At 49.4% G+C, this 21207-nt stretch overlaps 1 protein-coding gene across 4 annotated transcripts in view; it reads right to left on the reverse strand.

Moving 5' to 3' along the window:
- The window catches only part of ITSN1 (intersectin 1), a 246702-nt gene that overhangs the window by 22448 nt on the left and 203047 nt on the right, over positions 1 to 21207 (reverse strand). For 3 of the 4 annotated variants that reach the window (XM_037990809.2, XM_037990807.2, XM_073009637.1), the window contains 4 exons: positions 14609 to 14730; positions 12665 to 12771; positions 5998 to 6181; positions 4028 to 4126 (listed from right to left, as the gene is read on the reverse strand). In XM_037990809.2, coding sequence (XP_037846737.1) covers positions 4028 to 4126; positions 5998 to 6181; positions 12665 to 12771; positions 14609 to 14730 — 512 coding nt within the window. Of the gene's footprint in view, positions 1 to 4027; positions 4127 to 5997; positions 6182 to 12664; positions 12772 to 14608; positions 14731 to 21207 lie in introns of those variants that run through there. The other variant, XM_073009638.1, reaches the window with a different exon arrangement.

Here is a 21207-nt window from a genome sequence, read left to right on the forward strand (position 1 = left end):
TCTGCCCGCCTTGGCCTCCCAAAGTGCTGGGATTACAGGCATGAGCCACCATGTCCAGCCTTTTTTTTTTTTTTTTTGAGACAGAGTTTCACTCCGTCACCCAGGCCGGAGCGCAGTGACTCCATCATAGTTCACTGCAGCCTGACCTTCCAGACTCAAATGATTCTCCCACCTCAGCCTCCTGACACACGCCACCATGCCTGGCTAATTTTTTTATTTTTATTTTTGTATAGATAGGGTTTTACCATGTTGCCCAGACCGGTCTTCAACTCCTGGGCTCAAGCAATCCTTCTGCCTCAGCCTCCCAAAGTGCTGAGATTACAGACATGAGCCATCGTGCCTGGCCTTTCCCTATTTTTCTATTAGAGTATTTGTGGTTGTTTTAAGGTGCTTGATATAGCCATAGATATTTATATTTTAGTAGCTATGTATGTACAGCTAAAAATATGTTTAACCAGTTTATGTCTGTCATTTGTCTTTTCATTTTCTCTTTTTTTTTTTTTCTATTACCCAGGTTGGAGTGTAGTGGCATGATCACAACTCACTGCAGCCCCAAACTCCTGGGCTCAAGGATCTTCCTGCCTCAGCCTCTGGAGTAGCTAGGACTACACATACATGCCACTGTGCCTAGCTGAGTTTTTAAAAATTTTTGTAGAGATGGGGGGGTCTCACTATGTTTCCCAGGCTGGTCTTGAACTCCTGTCCTCAAGCGATCCTCCCACACCTTGGTCTCCCAAAGTGCTGGGATTACAGGCATGTGCCACCATGCCCAGCCTGTCATTTGTCTTTAAACTTTGCTCATTATATTTTGTGGTGAGAACTTTTTAAGAAAAAATTTTATGTAAATAACACATTAGCACATTCTTGGTATGCAAGATTCAACCATTACAGAAATATGTACATTAAATGTAAAAAGTTCCTTCACTCTCCTACCCCAGAGGTAACCGCTGCCAAGAGACTGAAGGGCACTCCTTTAGATGCCCTTTATATATTTAATAGTTGCATGTAAAGTTTTCCCCCTCTTTTGGAAAAATGCATCATACTGTAGGATTGCTTAGTGAGTTTAGTGTTGCTTTTTCACATAACAGCATTTTCTCAGTGTCTTTCCACGCTAATACATAGAGTAGAAGTTGCCCTGTATCTTTTTAAATATTTTCATAGTACAGATCTACCATAATTATTTAACCATTCCTATTAATGAACATATCGGTTGTTCCCTGGAATAAAATTTGGGTTTTTGGTTTTTGGTTTTTGTTTTTTTATTTTTTGAGACAGAGTCCCACTCTGTCACCCAGGCTGGAGTGCTGTGGTGTGATCTTGGTTCACTGCAACCTCTGCCTCCCAGGTTCAAGATATTCTCCTGCCTCAGCCTCCTGAGCAGCTCGGATTACAGGTATGCATCATGTAAGGAACATGGCTGTGCTGCAGCCAGGCAGGCATAGGCAGATGTAAACATCCTGCATGACTCAGCAGGATTAGAGCGCAGGTGCACAATTCCATGCATTATATAATCACAGCTATGTAGCCATAACATGGGAGGCTCATCACCTGGCTCTAAGCCACTATTGTGTGTGATGTATATAAGGGCAACACTGACAGTATGAAAGAGCTGCTGAATAAAGCCATGTCCCATCTACCTGCTGCCTCTCAAGTGTTCTTTCAGCTCCCTGACCCACGTCCACCCACTCCCCTCAGACCTCAGCTGGGACTCAAACCTGACATGCCATCACTCCCAGATAATTTTTTCTGTGTTTTTAGTAGAGACAGGGTCTCATCCTGTTGGCCAGGCTAGTCTTGAACTTCTGACCTCAAGTGATCCACCCATCTCGGTCTCCCAAAATGCTGGGATTACAGGCGTGAGCCACCACGCCCAGGTGAAAGTTTGGGTATTTTTTAGGTTGCTATGATCTAAATCCTTTAAGTTTCTGTCTTTGAGACCATGCTAAGAATTTCTCCACATCAGTATCATAAAATTATTTAGCCTTAGTAATTTAGTGTATTTCATACGTATCTCATAGCTGACCACGGTTTTCAGTTCTCTTCTTAGTTCAGCTGGTTTTCAGTTCATTCTTCTGGGTGCTCTAGAAGATTTTCAATTGTGTTTCTGCAAATAATGAGTTTGGTTTTTTCCCTTTTTAATATTTGTGCCGTTCAGTCCTTTTCTTGTTTTAGTTTTTCTCCCATTGGCTAGATCTAGAACACCTATTTTAAAAACTTGTTTTCAACTTCAGTTTGCAATTAAACACTGGGAGAAAAAAGAGAAGTACTGAGCTAATTAAATAGTAACTGTGGCATTGGAAGAGAGAAAACAGTAGGTTGAAAGCTTATTTCAAAGCTAATTATTTAACTCAGCCAAAGATCTACAGTGTATTTTGTGGAGTTGAGCTGGGGCTGGACTGAGGAGATGGCTTATGTGGGAGGGAGATTTGTCACATGTAAGAAGACTGAGCAAATAAGGAAACATATTGAGGATAATGAGAGCCAGGCTCTTCACAGAGTAGGGAGTTACAAATGCATAAGGGGAAAGGCTGGAATAAATTCTGCAGTATTGGATTAGAATAGGAGGTGTTGGTGTGAATTCATGAGTTCTAATATACATGGATAGATGGATCTAGAAATAAATATAAATATATGTGCATATACACTGCATATGTAAATATGTGTGCATGAAAAGACATTCATATATTTCCCAGCTCTGCCACTGAGAGGAACACAAAGCAAAATCACCCCAGTAGCAATGAGCACACCAGTGCCCACATCTGAATGTCTAAATACCATTTTCCATGAAAAGGAACCAGATCTAAAACCTCTTTCCAGGAGCTATACTCTGTGTGGTTTTACAAACATAGGCTCAGAGGACATCTAAATCCGTTTTACAGGTGGGGACACTGAAATCCTAATTTTGTTCTTTTTTTTTCTTTTGGTATTGGCTTTCTTAAAGTGACAGGAGAATAACAATCATCTAATATCAACACACAGTGTCTGATATGGTTTGGTTGTGTCTCCACCCAAATCTCATCTTGAATCATAGTTCCCATAATTCCCACATGTTGTGGGAGAGACCAGGTGGAGATAATTGAATCGCTGGGGTGGCTTCCCTAGTTCCCATAATTCCCACATGTTGTGGGAGAGACCAGGTGGAGATAATTGAATCGCTGGGGTGGCTTCCCCCATCCTGTTCTCATGATAATGAGTGAGTTCTCACAAGATCTGATGGTTTGATAAGGGGTTTCCCCTTCGCTGGGCTCCCCTTCTTCTCCTTCCTGCCATCATGTGAAGAAGGATGTGTTTGCTTCCCCTTCCACCATGATTGTAAGTTTCCTGAGGCCTCCCCAGCCATGTGGAACTGAGTCAATTAAACCTCTTTCCTTATTAATTACCCAGTCTTGGGCAGTCCTTTATAGCAGTGTGAGAATGGACTAATACAGTGTCTCACAATGGCCTTCTGAAGACACATCGTAGCACTATGTTTCTTTCTCTTTCCTGCTAAGAAAATCAAGGCCTAGAGGCACTGGGCCTGTCTTTAAGAAAGAATCAAGGGAGAAAGGCACAGACCACAGACTGTTTCTGTGATTCCATGTTATTTTCTTCTAGAGAAAAAAATTTAAAAAAAAAAAAAAAAAGAATCAAGGACTAAGCTCTCATTTTCTGATTTACAAGGTAGAAGCCACTTGGTCACACATCTGAAGGCTGTGCAGTATTAGCTCTCATTTTTTTAAAAATAGAAATAGGGTCTCATTATGCTGCCCAGGCTGGGCTTGAACTCCTGGGCTCAAGCGATCTGCCCGCATCGGCCTCCCAAAGTGCTGGGATTACAGGTGTGGGCCACCGTGCCCGGCCAGCTCTTTGCATGATAAACCAGCTTTTCTTTCTGAGTTACCAAGCAGACCTCTCTGACACCTTATTGTCTTGTGCTTTCTACACAACAGCTACCAGGTGTGTTCGCTGGGAAACTTGTCCATGACCCCAGCCCCCTCCAATGCAGAGAAAGCATTCCCCTGCTTGAAAAGGCAAGACAGGTACTTACATTTTTAATGATCAGTGGGTATCTTGTTACCCGTTGCATAGGCTTCAGTATAAAACTAGAGAGTGGCATCCCTTTACACCGAGGATCCATTGCCAATCTCTGAAATAAGAGATGTTTTTAAACATACTTAAGAAACTTGCAAAATCCAAAGTTAGTGACATCAATACTAACGACAGTGAGGACTCTCCACCCATTATCTCATTCATCTGGATGACAACTGAGAGACCTGGGGTTGGAAGGGCCTGACTAGTTACCCTGTCCAGGATGACACACTTTCCAGATGGAGAATGGAGACCCACAGACGTGACTCAGCCAGCAGGGTTAAGCCCTGCACTCCAGATTCAGCATACCTTCCATGGCATGCATAGTTCCTTATGCACAGAGATGAGATTCTGGCTTTACAGAGAATATTTTGTCTGGATGTCTGCAAAAACTTTATAACATTCCCAGGAACAAGAGTCACAAGACTATACGGTTAGAGGAAGAATTCCCCTCACACCCTAGAGCTGCTGGAAGGGCTAAATCTCATTGTTTAGTTTTGGGTGGAGCCTGCACGTGCCTCTGGGAGCTCCAGGCAGGGCTGAGAGAGAGGAGCTGAGACACCAGATGTCAAGACTCCAGTTTCAGGGTCTGGCCCCTTAGCTGTCAATGGCTGTGGTCCAGTTAAATGCCTTAGAAACAGGCAGCTGCGTTGACTGGAGTCCTGAGTCCTGATAACTGTCAGCATTGGGACCTGCTCCAGCTGTGGACACCATCACTCCAGGAACACCTCGCAGCTGGCAACAACATGCCACACTCCCGCTGAGATGAGGTGGGGAGGGACAATGAGACCCCTGCCCTGGACTGGTGTCAGCACTTCCCTGAAGTTCAAGTGCATCCAACAATGAACTCATCTTGCTCGGGCCCAGGAAGAGCCCAGCCCTTGGCTGAAACCCCAGGTGGTCCATGGTGCCCAGCAGCTCAGCGTCTGCTCTCTTGTCTCCATCCACCCAAGGCCTTCTTCTGAGCAATCTTCCTCCCCTTGGAATGACCTCAGAGTGCCCCCTGCCTTGGCTGGCAAGTCTAGGCTGAGAAACACCATGGGAGGCAGAAACAAGCAGCTCACACGAGGCTCTGACCAAGAAGAGGCCGCGCTTATGCCTCACCACAGTGAGTCCACAAGCACCGCTCTAGGGCAGGTGAGGACAGCCTGTCCCCAAAATGCATGAGATCCAAAGATATGTCTGTTATTATTATTTTGCTGTTTATCCATCGAAAGATACCTGTTTCATAGAAGCTATTTTATTCTTTTCCTCCTGTTTTTCTCCAGGAGAGGTGGGGGCTGTTTGAATGGACCAGCATGACCAGCAGAGACCCACCCTGACCAAGGCCAAGTCCCAGAGCTGCAGGTCTTCCAGTAGCATCCGCATTACCTCCCCAAACATCCCCCAGTGGACACCCAACTCTCCAGACCCCTGCTACCCGCCAAGGAAGAGGTCCTGGCATCCCACACTGACTCCCACGGGCTGCCTAGGGCTGGACGCCATCAAGCAGAACCAACTGCGAAAGGAATGAAGGGGCCACTGGGAGTCCTGGCCATTCCCTCTGCAAGTGAGGGGCAGAGACTGGCAAAGAACTGAGGATGTGGCGATTAAACACACGAGGAAATCTGAGACCTGCCTGGGCCTTGCAAATGAAATGAAAGATTTAAACAGGCATCCAAATAACACCACTAACATCTGGAAAACAGATCCTTGAAGACACTTCAAAGTTTCCAAGCCCAGGGCTCGCCCCTCCTCTACAATCCCACCCCTTTGGTGATAGCCATACTTGCCAGTGAGTGCCAGTCCCCTAAGGCTTAGCCAAGACCCCAGGCCCTGTTGGCCTCTAGAGGGAACACGCTTGCAGACTTTTGAATTAGCCCCTCCCACGTCTAGCTGCCCAAAGATCGCCACTCTGGGGCCCAGTCTCTGCACAGCCTGGCTCCTTACTTTGACGAACTCCTTGAAGTCTGGGGCCTCGTCTGTCTTCTGCTGGATCAGGGCAGCTCCGTTGAGCTGGCGGCTGCAGAAGCGGATGTAGGGTTGCATGTGCGGCAGCTGGGCACTCAGGATGTCACCAATCATCTTCACAGGCATCTTCTCCCCCGACATCTTCTTACGGACTCTCAGCGCTCTGCACGGAAACACGGGAGGTGAGCCCCCCGCCTTCACACTGTCTGACAGCACCACGGCACACTTCTAGGTTGCACAGAAACAGAATGTGTATGAGGGGCACAGACTCAAGGGCCACTAAAGGATCTATTTGGGAGACAAGGAATGGAGAAAGAAATGAGTCTAGGGCTACAGAGAGGTAGCACCAGGGCATTTTTCTTTGGCAGAGTGGCTGTTTGTTACAATTTGTTTTTCTTGTGCAGAAATACGGAGTTTTTTCTTGAACAACTCAAACGGGTCCCCTGTGTTGATGCCTCACTACACCGATTATCGATTATCGGTGGTGAAAGCCCCAGGCTGATGTGGCCTGAGCACTGATCCTATTTCCAGGAGACACTTCTGCCCAAGGGAAGCTGCTATTGCCAGAGGATGGGGGAGGTTGATTTTTGGACTAAAAAGAACATAATTAAGATGGCAAAAGAACTGCCTTGGCAAAATAACCCCATGAGATTCAGCAAAAGCCAGGCATAAATGACTGTTTGAACTATCCCTGCGATTTGCTGCTTCATTGCTAGAGCTAAGTTAACTAAATTAAGAGGAGTTCAGAAAAAGAGGTCTATTGCTATGATAATGGGCCAGTGAACCCAAAACATGTATCTCCTGGAATCCAGGAGAGGTGTTGATGGGACTGGGCAGTGTTTGTTCCAGGGTCTGCCTGCAGTGTGAGTGCTCAGAGCTATGGTAACTAGGACACTGCTTCCGTTCTCCCAGCTTCAACATGTGAACCCTTAATTCCAGCATTTGGAAGAAGGGCACGGCACTGAGCTTATACACGGTAAGGACAGCAACGTACTACAGGCAGGACCACAACCTGAAGCCATGGGTGTGTTCAGCTATCCTAGTGAGTGATCTGGGTGGATGGATGGGTAGACAGAACAAAATGGTATAACCTAAGACTTTAACACAAGGCTGGGAGGATGTCCCTACTGAATGCCTTTGGCTGCTTTCATGGTCATGTTGGAGAAGCCTTTGAGGTATGGGGTGGGCTACTGAATTCCAAGGAAGCTCTGCAATATTTATATTAGGCTTTAAAAACTTCAGATCACTTTCTTTTCTTTCTCCCACATTTTCAGCTAAAATAAAATCCCTCGGACCCAGCAAGCCAAGGAGACAAACTTAGGGACCATAAATGATGTGGTGTGAGCAGTCAGCGATTCCACCTGAAGTGGATGCCCTCAGGGGGAGATCAGCACTGGCTGCCTGGGGTGTGGGGAGCAGTGGCAGCTTGGTGTCCTCAGGATGGCCCAAAGGCCACTGTCCCATTGAGAGGTTGGTGTGATATACCGCAACGTGCAGAAATGTGCTCAAGGGTGATGTCACCAATAATTTGGGGGGATGAGAGCCCTGAATAGCCATGTTACAAACTTGCCAGGAATGAAAACAGGAAAATTCCATCATTCCATCATTTTCCTATGAGGAGTAGTTTTTTTAACAAGAGAATTAAAAAGTACTTTCACCCTTTCCTTCTCCTGTTTGTTTTGTTTGAGACAGAGTCTCACTCTGTAGCCCAGGCTGGAGTGCAGTGGTACAATCCCAGCTCACTGCAACCTCCGCCTCAGCCTCCTGAGTGGCTGAGACTACAGGCACCCGCCACCACACCCGGCTAATTTTTATATTTTTGGTAGAGACGGGGTTTTGCCATGTTGGCCAGGCTGGTCTCGAACTCCTGACCTCAAGCAATCCGCCCACCTTGGCCTCCCAAAGTGCTGGGATTACAGGCATGAGCCACCATGCCCTGCCCCTGGCCTGTTTTTTTCTTAAAGGATGAAGGAGACAAGAAAAAAAGAAAAGAAGAAAGATCATCTGCAGATAGTGATTGTCTTGAGGAATTAGTTCCTGGGTTCTGCAGACCCATACTTGTAGACTGGAGTTACCCAACCAGCAGACAGCCCTAAAATTAGGCCTGATTTACTATGGACTAGGCACCTATTAGATTCAGTCTTGGGTCTTCATCCAGGATGGTCTACTGTATAGTCAAAGACTTATGAGGACTGCAGGGTGTTACCAGGCCCAGGGATCATGTAACTCAGCTGCTGCAGCCACAGCCCTGAGAGGGGCCACTGGCCCTGCTTGTGGTGAGCTGATTGGCAGTCTCCTAGAAAGGTTTACAGATGAGAGGGCTTGAACTACAAAAGGCAGTTGACTGGCTAACGAACGATTCAAAGAAAGCCCAATGTTTGCTGAACACGAGTGTCCCTAACCCTCTGAAGTCTGCAGCCCAAGCGGACAGTCATGGAGTTAGCATTTATTAATGCTTCCTATGTGTCAAACACAGTTTTACATACATTATCATCCCCATTTCTTATTGGGGAAACTGAGGCACACAGAAATTGAGTGACTTGACTAAAGTCACAGAGCTAATAGGTGACAGAGGTAACCCTGGAACCCAGGTCTGACTCCAGAGCCCATGGTTGGAACCACAGCCTCAGAGGCCCTGACCTACCTCCTGCCACGACCGCCTCCAGGCTGCCCTGGGCACCTGCCCATCTTCCCAGATGCGGCTGCCCTGCTCCCGCCATCTCGCCCTCAGGCCTTTCCCTGCTGGTCCCAGCCTCGGCCTCTGTACTTCCCGCCCTGCTGGACTTCCCACCATCCGCTCCATGCCCTCTCTCCTTCCCTCTTCTCCTTCTCCCAGCCCCACATCCTTTTCTTCTTTCTCACCATCTGTCTTTACCCCAAACTGATTTTTATTTTCTATTTTTCCTTCATTTTCTGCTTAAACAAGATAAAATGGAATCCATTCTTCTTAAGTTAAAAGGAAGATGAGTCAAATATTTAAGAAAAACACTTTTTTGAGACTAGTTTTTTTTTTTTCTTTTCTTTTCTTTTTTCTTTTTCCATCAAGGGGACAGGAAAGGCTCTTGATAAAAAACAGTTCTCCAAACCTGGGTTGGTCACCCCACCTCACTTCTGCTTCCCTTCTGCTATCATTTCTTTGAGTGTGTGTGTGTGTGTGACGCAGTCTCACTCTGTTGCCCAGGCTAGAGTGCAGTGGCGCAATCTTGGTTTACTGCAACCTCTGCTCCCTCCCCAGGTTCGAGCAATTCTCCTGCCTCAGATTCCTGAGTAGTTTGTGTTACAGGCATGTGCCACCACGCCCAGCTAATTTTTTTTTGTTGTTGTTGTTAAGTAGAGATGAGGTTTCACCATGTTGGCCAGGCTGGTCTCGAACTCCTGACCTCCAGTGATCTGCCTGCCTCAGCCTCCCAAAGTGTGGGATTACAGGCATTAGCCACCATGCCCGGCCCTTCTGCTATCATTTCTGACAGCTGTCCTGAGGGCCCTGCTCCAGACTCTGGATATAAAAAGGTTCTAGACCTGTGTATCCTACCTCGTCTATGAAAGGCACATGTCTTAGGTCTCAGCTTCCTTGCGAGAGCGCCAGCCTTTCGCTGTAACCCTCAGTGAAGCATCACTAGTAGGAAGTCCATGTGTCCCAGTTAGCCCTTTTTATTTTCATGTTATTTATTTATTGTTGACTCATTTGATAACTGCCATGCCCCCTGCCCCACCCCAAATACAAGGCGTGTAGGATCAGGACTAGCAGATATATGGCTGCTCAGTGGTCGCAGTCCAGGGATTGCTGCCTTAACTTCTCCTTATCCTCAAATGCCTCCCTCTCTCGGCTGCCAGGAGCCTCGATCTCCCCTCATCACAGTTATTCCTTGGCATGAAGACATTATGTCTGTGCAGCCACGCAAATACAGCACAAAGTTCATTGTCCAGTTTATGATGTGGATGTTCACTCTACAATTCTTTCAAATTTTCTGTATGTTTGAGATTGTTTCTAGTAAAATGTAGAAAAGAAGAAAAAGAAATCAGGTCCCCAGAAAGCTCCAGTTAAACGCAATATTTTATCTGGAGGATGAAGACATGAGCCAGTTAGTCTAAACTAGCTAATCCAGGAATCAGAGGAACGAGGATAGAGAACCTTGGGGTGGAGCGGAGCCAGCAGCCTTGTACACATCAGCGCCCTGATCGACGGCGTGCCCCTGGGACACCCGATCCCTTGCTCTCAGAATGACCCTGCGTGGTAGGCAGGACAAGCACCATGACTGCCATCTTAATGCCCAAAACAAGTGAGAACGGGCTGGAGCCCAGACAAAAACTTGGAATGTCTGACTTCTGGGTCCAAGTTTTTTTCCACCGGGGCAGGACTGGGCAGAGTCTCTATTCTGGGACCTAGGCATCATCCACAGAGCAGCCACCCTACTGTGTGACTTTAGGGAAGTCACTCAGCCTCTCTGAGCTTCGCTGCTTCAGCTGTAACAGGGCCGTCAGTTCCCACCTCCATCGCTGTGGAGCAAGTCAGAGCCGACAGGAGGAAGCAGCACGCAGGCCTGGCCCCCGCACAGCTCAAGAAAGAGGCTGCTGCTTCCCAGACAGGGCTTAAAAGACAACAGAGAGGTATTGGGAACTGAGGCCAACACCAGTTTCCCTCAGGCCAACCCTGAAGTGCGGGAAGTCCTCTCTAAGGGCTGCTCGGGAACCTCAGACGCATCTCCCGCCTCCCCCAGCCCCTACTGATAGCTGCCCAAGGAAAAAGGTTTTAACTCACAGGTACATTTTCTTTTCTTTTTTTCTTTTTATGAGACAGGGTTTCACTCCCGTGGCCCAGGCTGGAGTGCAGTGGTGCGATCTTGGATCACTGCAACCTCCACCTCCCGGGTTCAAGCGATTCTTCTGCCTCAGCCTCCCTAGTAGCTGGGATTACAGGCGCCCGCAACCACACCCAGCTAATTTTTGTATTTTTAGTAGAGATGGGGTTGCGCCATGTTGCCAAGGCTGGTCTCAAACTCCTGACCTCAAGTGATCCACACATCTCGGCCTCCCAAAGCACTGGGATTACAGGCGTGAGCCACCGTGCACAGCTATCATCTATGTAAATGAGAATACTGAGGTCCAGGGACCAAAGTGACCTGCCAGACGACACACAGCCAGAGGCAATAGAGGATGCGAGCCCAGGGGTCTGACGCCAGATCTAAGTTCGAAACTGACACCAGACGGAAGTTCGAAAGGTTTCCACAGCATCGGCGTGGGGGCCAATGAAGTCCAGACCTTCTCTAAAAGCCTGCCTGATGTCACCTTGGATTATTCGTCTTCTAGAGCACCAAGCCAGCAGACATTATATATGTTTCTTTGTGTCCACCTCTCCACACCTCCTCTCCATCCCTTCATCCACTCCCAAACACACGCTCAGGAAAGCGGGGACCTGAAATTACTTTATAAGAACAATGCAGAGACCACGTTTAGGAAACAGTGGCTTCCTAAGGACACAGATGAAGATCAGGAATGGACGCAAGGTTCTTGGAGCCTACCCTCCATCCTCAGGCCCAGGAAGTGGGTAGCCCTTCCTCCCAGCAGGGACTATCACATGTCCTGGAGGCTGAGACTTAATCTGTGTTCTAGCAAGTGATGTTACAGTGATAGCGTGGTGGATAGAGATTTTGGTTTTTGACTTTTTTTTTTCTTTTTTTTTTTTTGAGACAGAGTCTCGCGCTGTCGCCCAGGCTGGAGTGCAGTGGCCGGATCTCAGCTCACTGCAAGCTCTGCCTCCCGGGTTTACGCCATTCTCCTGCCTCAGCCTCCTGAGTAGCTGGGATTACAGGCGCCCACCACCTCGCCCGGCTAGTTTTTTGTATTTTTTAGTAGAGACGGGGTTTCACCTTGTTAGCCAAGATGGTCTCGATCTCCTGACCTCGTGATCCGCCCGTCTCGGCCTCCCAAAGTGCTGGGATTACAGGCTTGAGCCACCGCGCCCGGCCTGACTTTTTTTTTTCTAAGAATTGGAAGAGACCTTTGTGATGATCGAATCCAACCCCTTCATTTTACAGATGGGGAAACTAAGGCTCAAAAAGGAAAGGCAGTGAGTAAGTCAGAATCCAAACCCAGGTCTCTTGACTCCTGGCCCTGGAGCTGCCTCTGTAAACTACAGTTGGAAGAAAATACAACCAGCCTTGGGCCAGCTTCCTGGAGTGATCCTGAGGAACTGCTGGCGTTAGGCAGTGAACAGTTCCACACTTTTCCATCTGCAGGGCCAAGAATGCCTCAAAAGACCAATAATCCCCCATGGGATCCCGCGTCCGAGGGAAAGCATGGAGGGGGCAGCCCCACGTCCCAGGATGGAGCCAGCGCCATCAAGAGCCAGCCTCGTCCTAGCCCTGGAAATTCACCACCGCAGTCATTCACCCAACAGCAGGCTCTGGGGTGCCCAGGCGACCTACTCTCGCAATGAGAGATTCGGAGTGCGTTTCCAGAAAGCATGAAGGCACAAAAGGGTGATGGTGCTTGTGAGTGGCAATGAGCAAAAAAAAAAAAAAAAAAAAAAAAAAAGCCAGAAAGAAACACAGGGCAGCATGCAGGAAGGACACACAGACCCACAGAGGTGCCAGTGCGTGAGAGCCGAGGAGGCCAAGCCAGGCTGGGGATTAGAGGAGAGGCTTACTTCAGTAGTTTGATATTACACATAATCAGCTCCTTCCAGTTCACAAAAATCATAGCAACCTCTTTCTCTGTCAGCAGCTCAGACTCCATCAGGGGTTTTTGAAAGATCTACAGATGCAGAAAACGAAGCAGTTCAGAAAGCAGTTAGCTTAAAACTCACACACGCACACACCGATCCGCTGAGAGCAGGGAGAGGGCTCAGGTGTCCGTACCTTGGCTGAGAGGCCCAGAGGTGAACGTCCGCTTTCCTGCAGTTTCTGAAGCAGAGGGCCCCTCCTCTGCCCTGGAGGCTGGAGGGGGGCCCCAGCAGGGCCTGCACTGTTTTACAGGGGAAGGAGGCCAGCTCAAGTCTCCAGGAGACAGGTCTTAACTCCACCAGACAAGCAGGGAGGCCGGTACCAAGTCATGCACTCAGGCTAGGCGGTCTCACCTGCCCACTGGGAGGGGGTGGGCCGGTGTGAAAAGCAGGGCCTAAAGATGCCGGTGCCTATGGGCAGTCCCTTCATCTGCACAGGTAAGCCGAGGGCATTCTGAGAGGAGCAGCCGAGGCGGCAGGTCCTCTAATAAGCCAGTGGCCACCTCGGTGATTGACTCCATTGCTGTGTCCTCAGCCTCCTGGGCTGACCTTGGACAGACCCAGTACTTGCAGGCCCACTACAAGGGGTGGGTGCCGCCCTTCTCCTGGGCTCTGGAAAATGAGTGAGCCCCCCCCACGCTCTGTGTGGTTGGGCAACTCGCAGTAAATCACAGATCCCAGTGGAACCCCGTGTGGTAGAGCCCCCGCCTGCACAGAGGTCATTTTCTCCCACGGGAGGCAGGAGGCACTTCGGAAGGCTCTTTAGGGAAGGGGACAGCCCATCTTCAACATAAATTTGGCTGGGCTGCGGCTGCTCCCTGGGAGCCCTATTCCACAGGAGTCCTTAAGCCGGCGTTGAACCTGGCATGTACCAGGGCAGCCACATACGGTGCTGCGTTTTGCAGAGTGCACAAAGGACCCATATCTAACCGGTGACACTTGCACCCTGGACATCCTGAACTGTATATTTAATAACAGTCAAACACCTTGAGAAAAGGGTATCTTTTTGAATTTGCATCCATGCTTCCTAAGTGTTAACGGTGGTCCTGCGGCCAACAACTCACTCTGTACTCCTCCAACAGAGGCCGGCCCTGCTGTGTCTTTCCTGGATGTGAAGACTATTAGACAAGATGGTTTCACACCCAATTGGTGTGGTGGTGGTGGTGGTTTCCAGACTATCACAGCACTTTCCAAACTGCAGGTCCATCTCTGCAAATCCCTGTCTCCTAACATGGCACTTTCCCATGGATGTGCAGAAAAAGGCCTGCTGAGCAGCAGGAGCGCCCGGCTCTGCATCTCCCCATAGTTCCGGCTGGGGTGGCCAGGGTCCTTCTGGGAGGACTGACAAGATGAGGAGGCATCACCTCAGGTCAGGGGGTTTTGTGGGGGCCTGGGAGGAAACGTTGCCATTCTCAGTGACAGGTTTGTCTCAGGGTAATACGTGGCAGGAATGACTCGAGATAGCAGCTAGATGGCCCCCATTTCCAGATGCAACACTGCGGGCCAGGAGGGCAGCGTGGCTGGCTCCATGGCACCCCCTGGTTGGTGGCTGAGCTGCAGCCACTCTGAGTAAAGCGCAGACTCCAGCTCTCAGTCCACATGACTCCATCCATCAACCGCTCAGGGACTCACTAGACCTTGGCTAAGTGATCTCTGTCCCTCTACGGGAATGATTCAATGTTGGCCATAGATAAGCAACAAACTGTCTCTGTGGTCAGAATCTCCCATAGCATTGGCCGTCCGGATGCTCCCCAAACATCAGAAAGTGTCTTGAGCTCAGAATCAGGATGCAGACCTCCTCGGCAGAACCCTCCCCACTCCCTCCCTCCTCGCTCCTTGCCGTACCCCCTGCCCCACCAGCTCCCTTACCTCTGTGACCAGCTGCAGGTCGTTCACGTAGTTCTCCTCTGTGACAATGAGCTCGTGGATGTATCCTTGTCGCTTTCTTTCAGTTGGGGTCAACATATCCAAGAGATGTAAGTCTGAACACCCTGGAAAACACAACCATGTGGGAGAATTTAGCACAGTCTCAGGAAGCCCACACTTCACACGGAAGATCCTTGTGGCTGCTGGGCCCTGAGGCCTCGCTCCAGTCCAGCAGGGTTGTGGGCTGAAGTGTGTCCTCCCCAGTAATATGTGGAAGCCCTACCCCCGGTACCTGTGATTGTTACCTTATTTGGAAATAGTCTTTTCATATATAATCAAATGAAGATAAAGTCATACTCAGGGTGGGGCCCTGACCCTATAAGATCAGCGTCCTTATGAGAAGAAGACACAGAGACAGACAGGCAGAACCTGGAGTGATGTGTCTCCAAACCAAGACACACCCCGAGCCTTCAGAGTGAGGCTGGCACCTGCCAACACCTTCATTTGAGACTTCTGGCCTCCAGGAATGTGTGGCAATACCTGTTGTTTTAAGTACCTCCATTTCTGGTGGTTTGTTAGGGCACCCTAGAAACTGACACAGGCGGCACACTCCTGCTTCATCAGAAACACGAAAATAATGTGAAAACAAAACACTCAGTGACGACTGGCCAAAACTCCTGAGGGCTCACACCATGTCAGGCGGTGAACTGCATTTAATGCTCAAGTATTATACTAGACTTATCCCCATTTTACAGACGAGGACACTGAGGTTTACACAGGTTGACCGGCCCCAGGTCTCTCAGCTGGGAAGTGGTGAAGGCGAGAGTCGAACCCTGAGACTTGGGCTGCAGGGGCCGTGCTCTGTCCCCGAGCTCCAGGAGGCCATGGGTTATCTCTGTTGAGGTTGGTTTGTGGAGGGTGAGGTGGCTGTGCTGAGCTCGGATGGTCCTGGGGACCAGGTGGATGCAGGGTGCCTCCCGACAGCACTGGGCACACTCTTCTGGACAACGCTGCTGCCTCGCCCCTGGGGCGAGCTTGCCACAGACAGGGTAGTCCCTCCCACTGCAGAGAGCCTGGCACGAGACCACCACGGAGGCCAGGGCTGCCCGAGGGCGAAGGGCTACTCCGCTGCCCTGAGACGGTGCCCGCACTGGAAGTGGGGCTAACTCATGACTTTGCTCACTTAGCTTGTTATCTGGGGTTTTGTTTGAATGTTTGAGCCTCCTGCCCCAGACACACTGGAATGAGAAGGAGGGAGGCTTGGTTCTTGGGGGCATCCCATGTGCAGGCCTGGGCCCACCTCTCCTTTTTGTCAGAGGTTCTTTATTTAATCACAGAAGCCAGACTTGGAAGACAGACCCAGAGGTGTCCCGAATGCAGGTGGGAGGGTCCGGGCTGAATCCCCTTTACTTGTTCTTCCCATCCTCTCTGTTCCCCTCAAGGGGGCGCAATGGAGCACAGTGCAAAAACCCCTGCTGGGGACCAGTGGCTGTCAAAGCGTGGTCCCCAGGCTGGTAGCATCAGTGTCACCCAGGCGCTCGCTAGAGATGCCCCTGCTGAAGTGACTCTGGAGTTGGGGGCTGCGCATCTGTGATGTAACAAGCTCTCGGGGGAATTTTGTTTTAGGCGCACTGATGTTCGAGAAGCCTGCTCTGGACTAGCAGGGGTTCCTTGAGTTTCCATCTTCCCTCGAGGGAGTTATCTGAGGCCATGACTAATCTAGCCTATATGCTGAAAGCTTCTGCAAATTGTATGATCCCTCTGGGGCAAATGACACCAGAGATTTCTTGGCAATTGCTTTGCTGCTGTAGAGGTTAACTCTTGGGTTGTGGTGCTTCCAGCCCTTGGTTTTGTCCCTTCTCTGGGCCAATTGTTCTTTCTGGATGCCGTAGCTACTCTTGCTGGGACAGGAACATCCCAGGACCAGCAGGAGGATGCTGGGAAAGCGGCAGGAATGAGCCATCCTTACATCAACACCCTGACCTCACTCGGAGTCCCCTGCCCTGAGGTCAAGCAGAATTCCCCAGGGCTGCGTGGTGAGCTCGCACCTTTGCACAGGTCTGCAGAGGCGTCTGAGCTTGGGCCCTCTGCTCAGCCACAGGTTTGGCCCAACTGTTCTTCCCGCCTCAAGGCATAGACTGTCTTTTATTAAAACAGCTGCGCCAACGATGAACTCTCAGGAAGGAGGCAGGAACGGGGCTCCCTGATTCCGTTCAGCCGAGCTGCTGTGTGAGCTCCGGTTTGCAGGAAGCTAAGTGATGTCTCCGAGTTCTTTGACTTTTACTGGGAAGGTCACCCAAGAGACACTCGAGTCTGGGGGAAATATATCTTGTTCCTACCCGTTTTTCCCCCCACTCTCCTGTGAGGGAGTGAAAGGGCCCAGGCCTCAGGCCATTTCTTGTTAAAGGGCTGGATGCAGCCCCTGCGTTAGGCAACCTGGATGCCCTCTCACGGAAGCAGAGTCCCTGGAGTGTTCAGGACGTTCCCTTCTGCAGGGAGATTAGAATATTGGCGCAGAGTGGTAGCTCTAAAAGTCACCGCACAAACATGGTGCAGTGACGTTTGCAGCCACAGAAACATCAGGCCAGTGGTGGCCACTGGCTGGGCCAGTTGTCTGAATGTCCCTTTGAGGATGTCCCACCGTTGCCTTGGAGAATCTGAGGGATGTTATGGGTTCTTGCTGCAGCGAATACATGTGTACAATGCACACATTGGGGCACACTTTTATCGGGTTCACAGGCCCTTTTGAAGACTGTTCATAGATCTTATTCATTCATTGGGCAAATATTTACTGATGTCCTACTATGAGGCTAGGACTAACCACTCTGGGTGCTGGGGATTCAGGACAGAAGAGGAGAGGCTCCTGCCCCCCAGGGTATAGCTAAGAACCTGGGGGTCTGGTGGTCCTCAACAGGGGGTGGTACTGCCCCGCCCTCCGCTGATGGTGGTACTGCTCGCCACGATGCTGAGGTCGGTACTGTCCCCACTCCCCAAAGGCTGAGGTTGCACTGCACCCTACTCCAGCGCCAGGGCTGAGAGTGTGTTCTTGGTTGTCACAGTGGAATCTGCCAGGCTGGCCAGGGCTGCTAAATGACCCACACCATGCAGGACACAGAACTGCCCACCCCAAATGCCAGTCGAGGAGCACCCTGTAGAGAAACACTGGCGTAACTTGAAACTGACAACCCGACCAGAGTTCCAGTCTGCAGCACGGAGGTGCGAGGGGCCTGCAGACACGCAGAGAACAACGTGGAATCGGAAAGAAGGACCTTTGGGGAAAAGTCCTGACTTGCTTTGGATTTCAGAAGTTCTTCTGAGTCTTCAAGTTTTACATGGTGCAGGTTGCGAAGAAGCTCAGAGCCAGAGCAACAGCAGAAGGCTCAGGGTAAATTTGGGCCATTTGTCCAAGAATCCTAGGAGCCTGGGGCCAGTTGGGGACAAGGTGGAGGGCTGCTGCGTGGCCTCCTGCTCCAGGTAGCGTTGGCCTCTGGTCCAAACACTTTGCAAGGCCCAAGTCAGAGCTGATGGAGATTGGAGGTCAGGGGAGGCTCAGGGCAAGTCTGGGCTGCTTGCCCCCACCAAATTCCACCTCTCGCAGGTCCACCTACCACCCTGCCTGGAGACAGGGGCGTGGTCCTGATGGCCTCTGCAGAACACAATGAAAAGCAAAGGTTTTGTGGGGAGAGTCTTCTCTACATTATGTGCCAGTGATGTTGGCTTGGAATTGTCTTTTTACCCATGGGATTGACCCACGGGAGGCTGTTTTAAAACCTGCTGGTGAATGCCAGACCAAGAGAACCATTAAAGATTTGAAATAGGCACTTTGAACTCAAAAATATCCTTCCTTTGAAAATTTCATATTTAGAAAAACAAGCGAGTTTAAAAACTCCATTATTCAAAGTAGTGTAAATGGAAAAGACATTTCAAATAAAAGCATTTTCTTTAGGGGTGGAGGGATGTGGCCCTTCCCTCCTTTGGGTCCTAGGATAAACATGGTTTCTGGCCCCCTTTCCCAGGGAAAAACGAGAGGAGAAAACACATCAAATGGTTTTCCATGAACATCTTGGTGTGACGGAGGGATTCTGAAAACTAACTGAAATCCACACGCAGCTGAAATAATATTGCAAATGACTCCAGGCGGTTACAAATGATCCCCCATTACAGCCCGCATAAAATTCCTAATCTATGTGCCGTCCCTTAGAATGTTGTCTAGTTAGACACATTTACAGAATGGAGAGAGATGTGATGGCCTTCTGGAAGGATTTTTTGAGTCTAGGCCCTGGAGAAAATCATGGAGAAAAAACCTTACCAATAAAAGGTCGTCTTGCTTCCCTCAACTGATATTCGTATCAACAGCATCATTTCAAGAACTTGTTTTATTATAAAAGTAATACACAAACACATGCTGATTATTAAAATTTCAAGGGCTACAGAGCATTCAGGGTAAAAAGTGCACGTCACCCATCTCCACACCTCCAATTATTCTACCTTTCCCAACGAGAAGCAGAATTTTGAAAACGAAACCAGCCCCTGCAGCCAGTTGCCCATTGAGCAAAGCAAATAAACAGACCTTGTTCCTGTATGAAAGTGGCCAAAATATACAATAAGCTGGTCCATAAATATTTATTAAATTCCTCTGAAGTCCAAGAGATGCAGAAATAAGCAAGATACTTTCCTTGTCCTCAGGCAAACTCACAATCTTGGGAGAGACACAACAAGAACATTAAATTTAAAATATTAATAGCAAGCAGCTGGGCTTGGTGGCTTATGCCTGTAATCCCAGTACTTTGGAAGGCAGAGGCGGGTGGATTGCTTGAGCCCAGGAGTTCATGACCAGCCTGGGCAACATAGTGAGACCCTCATATCTACAAAAAATTTAAAAATTAGCCATGCATGTTCTTAATCCAGTCTATCATTGATGGACATTTGGGTTGGTTCCAAGTCTTTGCTATTGTGAATAGTGCTGCAATAAACATGTGGCACATATACACCATGGAATACTATGCAGCCATAAAAAGGGATGAGTTCATGTCCTCTGTAGGGACATGGATGAAGCTGGAAACCATCATTCTGAGCAAACTCTTGCAAGGACAGAAAACCAAACACCGCATGTTCTCACTCATAGGTGGGATTTGAACAATGAGAACACTTGGACACAGGGTGGGGAACATCACACACCGGGGCCTGTCGTAGGGTGGGGGGAGTCTGGAGGGATAGCATTAGGAGATATACCTAATGTAAACGATGAGTTAATGGGTGCAGCACACTAACATGGTACATGTATACATATGTAAAAAACCTGCACGTTGCACACATGTACCCTAGAACTTAAAGTATAATAATAATTTTTTAAAAATTAGCCATGCATGGTGGTACATGCCTGTAGTCCCAGCTACATGGGAGGCTGAGGCGGGGGGATTACCTGAGCCCAGGAGATGGAGACTGTAGTGAGATATGATTGCGCCACTACACTCCAGCCTGGGCAACAGAGCAAGCACCTGTCTCAAAAGAAAAAGAAAAAAAGAAAAAAGAAAAGAAACGAGAAAAAAAAAAAGAAATTAAAATAGCAAGCATTAAAAGAAGAGCCCAGGCTGGGTGCAGTGGCTCATGCCTGTAATCCCAGCACTTTGGGAGGCTGAGGCAGGTGGATCACATGAGTTCAGGAGTTCAAGACCAGCCTGGCCAACATGGTGAGACCTCGTCTCTACTAAAAATACAAAAATTAGCTGGGCATGGTGGCAGGCACCTGTAATCCCAGCTACTCGGGAGGCTGAGGCAGGAGAATCGCTTGAACCCAGGAGGCAGAGGTTGCAGTGAGCCAAGATTGCACCACTGCACTCCAGCCTGGGTGACAAAGCGAGATTCCGTCTCAAAAAAAAAAAAAAAAAAAAAAAGCCCGTGTGCTGTGCTGATGGTGGAGACAGTAGGACCTCAGAAAGGAGCAACTCCTCATGCTGAGGGGAGGCTTCCTCGAGGGCCCTCCTGAGGCTGGGTCTCCATATGGCTGGGGAGGGCAAGACCATGTACTGGGGGGTATGGCACCAGCAGGAGCAAGCCTTCACCCAGGTGCCAGGTCAACACGGAGACACTGCAAGAGGTAAGGTGGAAAAGGGAGAAGGGCCAGATGACAGGGTGATGGGGATTGTGATGTCAGAATAAGAGTTCAGAAACAACATGTGGAAGGATCTGGAGAGAGAGCAATAAGCAAGCCCGGGTGATGGCTTTCATCTTGAAAGGAAAGGATCCACCAACGTCTCTGGGGACATTCAGCCCAAATCCTCCAGCTAAATGGCCCAGATCAGCAGGATCTATGCTACTTGGGCTCCTGGAGGTCCTGTCTATACTGCAGGCTTCTCCCCATGGCCCGAGTCTCTCCTGCCAGGTAAGCCCAGGCACCCCAGGGCTGCACTGGCTTCTCCAGGGCAAATTAATCTAACTGCACTCCCTTCAACATCCTGGGCCTCCCTGGCAGGTGTGGGGTGGCCTGTCGTGTAGGAAAAGCAGATGAAGCCACGTGGATGTGACGTGAAGAAAGTTCTCTGGCCAAACACTATGTCCATTTACCCTGCAGCTGATGTCTGAAACCCCAGCGTTCTCCAAGC

This window comes from Chlorocebus sabaeus, chromosome 2, assembly GCF_047675955.1.
Source record: "Chlorocebus sabaeus isolate Y175 chromosome 2, mChlSab1.0.hap1, whole genome shotgun sequence".
NCBI lineage: Eukaryota > Metazoa > Chordata > Mammalia > Primates > Cercopithecidae > Chlorocebus > Chlorocebus sabaeus.